The 6,556-nt window shown below is 40.3% G+C and overlaps 1 protein-coding gene across 1 annotated transcript; it reads left to right on the top strand.

Moving 5' to 3' along the window:
• The first annotated feature begins 506 nt into the window (after positions 1-506).
• LOC101852149 lies at positions 507-6,556 on the top strand. The gene is made up of 6 exons (XM_005113340.1): positions 507-584; positions 1,436-1,528; positions 2,356-2,517; positions 3,355-3,465; positions 5,029-5,106; positions 6,425-6,556. Exons 1-6 carry the CDS (start codon positions 507-509, stop codon positions 6,425-6,427), a joined length of 525 nt encoding a protein of 174 aa, XP_005113397.1. The 3' UTR covers positions 6,428-6,556.

The raw sequence follows: 6,556 nt of genomic DNA, 5'->3' as shown, positions 1-6,556 counted from the left end.
GAACGGGCTGGACTAGTTTGGAGATGAGAACATCTCGTAGGAGGGAGCGGGAGAAAAAGGAAGAAACTGAGGAATTTGCGAGGAGAGTAGGACTGAGAACTAGGAGGAGAAGGAGGAGTAGGAGGACTGGGAGGAGGAGGGGCATGAGGCGAGGATCAATTGAAGGAAGAGGAGTTGGAGGAAAGGGAGAAAAGGGGGTGGCAAAAGGAAAAGAAGGGGGAGAAAGATTTAATGCAAATAGTAGGATATGGAGGAGGAGGAGGAGGAGGAGGAGGAGGAGGAGGAGGAGGAGGAGGAGGAGGAGGAGGAGGAGGAGGGGAGGGGAGCGAAGAGCAGGCGATGTAATGTGAACCAGAGGAAGGGAAGCCGTGAAGAAGGAAACCAAGGAGGAGGTAGAGGAGGAAAACTTAGGCTTTCTTTTCCATTCAGAACTAGAATAAGAATTAAAACGGACACACACACACAGATAGGTTGTAATTTAGACAACTTGTGTGATCTTTTTTTTCATGTTTCTATCACGGCGTCCTCAGGTGGTCTCAGGAACTCTCTACAGGTACACCATCGAGCTCACGAACGGAGAAAATGTAAGTTTTGTATGTGTGAGGAAAAGGTGTATAAGTGCGTGTATACTTTAGAAAGACTTGGACAGACAGACACTTGGACAGGCAGACATACACTTGGACAGGCAGACACACACTTGGACAGACACATAGACAGACACTTGGACAGACAGACACGTGGACATATAGAGTGGCAGAGGTCATTGCAGCTTCACATCCTACAATGATCAAGGCACTTGTTGTTTTTGCACTAATTTCTTCCTCAACTTCCAGTTAATTAAAAACACACCTCTTGTCTTAACCACAAACCGATCAAATTCACACACTCACTGATACACTATCGTATCTAGGCTTAGCAAACGGTTTTAGCTCATTACACCTGCCAAAGTGAAAATAAAGACCCCCTTTTCTTTCTTCAAACCACTTTAGCTGTCACCAATGACAAAAACTACACTCGAAGATAAATAATGTTCAGCGAAGTACACTTGTTTAATTTTCGTTACAGTAACCTTTTCCACGTTTTCCAGGACTCGACGTAGATGGTTGGCGGGTGCTATGGTGTGGTTTGCTCCTTTTTTCAAATCAAACATCAATCGTCCTTATGTCTCCTCCCTCTTTTCAATGTATGTGACTTTCTAACTCCCTAGCAGCACCTTTTATCTTCGACACTTATGTGACCTCGTTGTGTTGCAAGTGCCGTAAAACACTTACTGAAACAAATCCGTCTGTCTTTCCTATGTACGGTACTCTCCAAGAACACCTCTTATCTTCGGCATTTATGTGACCTCATTGTGTTTCAAGTTCCGAAAAGAACTTTACTAAAACTAAAACCTCTCCCCATCCTGCTCCCCTCGCCTTGATGTTGCCACCTACAGAAAGAACAGTGTGACGTGAGAGTGTGGAGCCAGCCTTGGTTGCCAGAGGGACAGAGAACCGTGCTGGGTGGCGCACCCAAGTGCACGCAAGTGGTGAGAGCTAATATCAGCTTAGTTCTTCAACAGTTTTACTCTTTAACCTCTTCACCGTCAGGTCCTAGACATCTTGGGCTCTTTGGTGGGAATGAACACGAGGCCTGGTTGTGAAAGGGTTAAGGACGAAGCGGCCGCACATTATGTTCGAGCAAAAGTAGACTGAAGTTAATGTTGCTACTAATTTTGAAGAGCCATTTTACACAAATCAAAAAGGGGTGTTTGCACAATTAATGGCATGTTTATTGTTGCATAGAGATTTTTGAGTAGTTTCCAGGGTATATTCTCTTGTTAGATCAGACTCTTGATCAACAAACGTTTTTGTGTGCCCCCCCCCCCCTACTAAATTTGGGATAAAAGTAGACTGTGATAGTAAAATTGAAGTAAAATCTGTTTGGGTTATTCAATTTTGTCATCATTATCATGATTATGAACATATTCAACGTTTTTGTTCCTCATTTCTTCCTCCTTTCTTCTTCCTTCTTCTTCTTCTTCTTCTTCTTCTTCTTTCTTCTTCTTCTTCTTCTTCTTCTTCTTCTTCTTCTTCTTCTTCTTCTTCTTCTTCTTCTTCTTCTTCTTCTTCTTCTTCTTCTTCTTCTTCTTCTTCTTCTTCTTCTTCTTCTTCTTCTTCTTCTTCTTCTTCTTCTTCTTCTTCTTCTTCTTCTTCTTCTTCTTCTTCTTCTTAATTTTATTATTATTATTATTATTATCATCATTAGTATTGTTATTATTATTATTATTATTATTATTATTATTATTATTATTATTATTATTATTATTATTATTATCCACCCCTCTTAACCCCCTGCAACCGTGTGGCTCCATAGAAAGCTCCGTCTGCCCGGTCAATGCTCGGAGCACCGGAAGTTGTGTCAATAACTGAAGAAGATGTCCAGTCTGCCCTGGGCGCCCTGGAGCAGCGGCAAACTGCCCAGTCCAACGGTCTGGTCTACCTCAAGGCTGTCTCAGCAAAGAAGATCACGAAACAGGTCAGTGAGGATTGCTAGAGAGGGGAAAAAAGCTACTGTGGGGAGAGAGGGAGGGAGGGAGAGAAAGTGGACAGGGAGGGGGCGGGGAGGTGAAAGAAGAGGGAGTAATACATATAATGTTATGTACACCCGCACCCAATTCAATACACCCATAATGTGTATATCATTATGGGATGTTGTATCGTGTATCCCTCTCACCCAGGGTTTGCACTGACAGACAGGGTTTGCACTGACAGACAGGGCCAAAGCCTGCTTCCTAAAGATCTAGATTTTGTCGATGGTGACGTAGAAACACCAATACCAATCTTTCCTTTTTTTTACATAGACACTCATAATGATATACACATATTTTTGCAATATATACTTTTACATATTTAATGTTTTTATATAATTACATTTATATGTATTTATATAATTGTATTTATATGTATTTACATAATTGTATTTGTATGTATTTACTTAATTGTCTTTATATGCATTTATATAATTGTATTTATATGTGTGTGTAAAAAGTTGTTCTCGCATCCCATCCAGACATTGGGGATTGCCTTGTTAGTGAGACAACTTCCTGGACTTTTGGCATATTGTGGTAGGGTGGCCATATGTGGTTGTATATACAATGTATAATATGTGTTAGAGTGTACATTTACTGGGCTCGTGTGTGTGTGTGTGTGTGTGTGTGTGTGTGTGTGTGTGTGTGTGTGTGTGTTTGCATAATAAAGGTAATTAATAAAATCTAAATATCATATTTTATGGGTAAGGGTTTAGATGCCTCCGATAGTGTGTCTATATTATTGCACAAACAACGATGTTCAAACATGTCTCGCGTCTCGGCAGGTGGTGAACGGCCTCGTGTTCTCCTTGACCGACGTAACTTTCTACGGCTCCTCTTGCTCCAGAACCCCTACCGACAGGACGACATGCTCTGTGGCCGCTGATGCTTCCTTGGTAAATTATAATAAAAAAGGGCTCTCGTGGCCTAGAGGTTAAGGTGTTGGCCTCTCATTCAAAGGTCCCGGGTTCGAATCCGGGAAGTGACCGAAAAAATTCTCTTCTCTAAATTTTGTCTCCTTTCACCTCCTTTCCTGCTCTCTAGCAATATTCTGTCGTCTGCTTTCGTCTCCTCTTTCTGCCCCCACTCCCTCATCTCATTTGCCCCCCTCCTCTGGGCTCCTGATTCTTTCTACAGCCTTTCTGCTGCTACTCCTCGGCTACTTCTTACTGCTGTCTTTCAGCCACAACCCTGATCTGCAGGTAGGAAAGATCTACACCTAGCCTTCTCGGACAAGGGCGAAAAATCTCGGAGGGCCCGTGTGCAAGTTGCGCACATTAAATATCCCTTGGTGGTCTAAAATCGATAAGAGTAGGCTTCGGCCGCCACCCGGGCAAAATTCAAAATTTCCTACCAACTGAAAAAGTTTAATGTGTCCTGCGCGCTCATATGACCTTACGCCGTAAAACACTTACAAAAACAAACATATAACAAAAACGTCTATTTGAATCTATTTGAAAAAAACCCTGTTACAACAGCCTGGCTTCCAACCCATGCAGGCATTGATGGCAACGAAACCGTTGACCACTTTGCCAAAGAATCTCTAAAACTACCTGAAAACAAAAATAGTGCCATCCCATTCTCTGACTTGAAACCGAAAGAAAAAGAAGACATCACATCCTCCTGGACCCAAATTTGGAATCAACAAATACACAACAAACTCCATTACATTCAACCGAAACTTGCACCCAGGAAACCCGTGTCTTTTCTACGAAGAAAAAAAATGTTGTTTACACCTGATTAAAAATGGGACACACGCTCGCCACGCACAAACATAATTTACTCGAAGGCAATGAGGCTCATTTTCGCATGGCGTGCAACACATATTTTACTGTTCGACTCATTCTGTGTTGATTTTGACCAAGTACAAGTGAAATATTTCAAATGCAGAAACATCAAGACTGTATTTGACATCGTTAGTCCAAAGAGGATTTTTGGGTTTCATTAAGGAAATTGGATTGTTTCATTAGATATAGTCTGTCCGTCCTTATAACTTAGTTATAGATTTGTGGCGTTGAAACTTCTTCGCACTTACATGACTAATATTGAGTCGAAAGTGCCATAAAACACTTACTCCTCAATCAATCAATCAATCAATCAATCAATCAATCAATCAATCAATCAATCAATCAATAAACACACTAGTGCTTACATGTGTACAAGTACGCACATACACATGCCTACATCCACGTACGCACGTAAATATATTACCGCATATATACACAGACATATGTACTCATACATTCACGCACATACACATTTACACGCTCATATACAAACGCATATATATATATATATACTAACGCGCATATACAGGCACATATACTCACTATTACACATACACACACATACATAGACGCTCATATACGCAGACATACACATAATACGTACTCACACAACTATTCCATATTCCAAACGTATACAATATATTATTTATAACCTCCTTGTCCGTTCCTCAGGTGCAGACCTGCTCTGCCAACATTTGGTTCAGTACCCAAAATACGCCAAACTATAAAATCTCCGATGTGGTCTGCAAGGTGAGTTATAAAAATTGTGTCGATTGTGCCGTAAAACATCAATCAATCATTATGCATAGCGTATGTTCCAGAAAACTCACCTGCAGTGTTGTCTGTGGAAAGTTGGAGGATGTCTGTGGTTGGTCAGTTATCAACTTGCGTTTAGTCCTTCTGTTATTACTTTATATGGTTTGCTCCTTGTTCCCTATCAAACAACCGTCCCTCTCCCTCCTTTCCTTTGTATGTTACTTTTATACTCTCTAGCCTTCTGCTCTTATATGCTCCAGAAAAGGGCCCCTGTGTGTTGAGTATCTTCACCATAACCATGTCATTATCACGATAGAAAGCCCCTCCATCACCAACAAGAATATAATCAACAACGAACACAACAACAGTAACAACAATAATAACAATAGCAACAACTGCAACAACAATAATAACCACAACCACAACCACCGCAACCACCACAACCACCACAACTACGACCACAACAACAACAACAACAACAACAACAACAACAACAACATTATAATCTTTATCATTATCTTTATCATTATCTATATCAACATTATCATCATCATCATCATCATCAGCAGCAGCAGCAGCTTCAGCGGTAGCAGCAGCAGCTTCAGCAGTAGCAGCAGCAACAACAACACCAGCAACACCTTCATCCCCAGCATCGTCATCATCAACATCATCGTCAACCGCCAGCAGCATCATCACCATTTACAACAACAGAAACAACAACAACAACAACAAAACATGTCTATGTGTACATCTGTGTCTCTGTCTGTCTGTCTCCCTGTCTATCTGTCGGTCTATCTGTACCTTATTATTATCCTTATTTTTATTATTATTATTATTATTATTATTATTATTATTATTATTATTATTATTATTATCATCATCATCATCATCATTATTATTGTTATTACGGCATTATTATTGTCGTTGTTATCGTTCTTACAGTTGTTATCGTTGTTGTTGTTGTTGTTGTTGTTTTTGTTGTTGATGTTGCTGTTGTTGTTGTGTGGGTGGTTTGTGGGTGCTCTGGTGTGGTTTGCTTCTTTTCCTATCAAACATCTATCGTCTTTATCTCCCTTCCTTCTTTTTCGTGTTTGTTACTCTCTTGTCACACCTCTAATCTTCGGCACTGATATTATGACCTTATAGTGTTGCAAGTGCCGTAAAACTCTTACTAAAACAAAAATGATATTTTAAAAAGTTGTTGCTGCTATTGTTGTTGTTGTTGTTAATGTTGTTGTTGTCCATTAGAGGATTTCGATGTCAAAGGCTATATATACATGTACCTGACACTACTTTTACTTTTCTGTTTCAGTAAACCAAGTCCTCATTTTGAAGGATCGGCTCTTTACAGATGTAGATCTAGATCTACAGCTGTCTTTGCCATGTATCTGTTTTGACCATGTACACTTTTTTGTGAATAAAATTGTATTTGCGCAAATGAAAA

The sequence above is a fragment of the Aplysia californica genome, unplaced genomic scaffold (assembly GCF_000002075.1).
Source record: "Aplysia californica isolate F4 #8 unplaced genomic scaffold, AplCal3.0 scaffold02010, whole genome shotgun sequence".
Classification (NCBI taxonomy): Eukaryota; Metazoa; Mollusca; class Gastropoda; order Aplysiida; family Aplysiidae; genus Aplysia; species Aplysia californica.
This window is presented reverse-complemented; position numbering and strand designations above follow the sequence as displayed.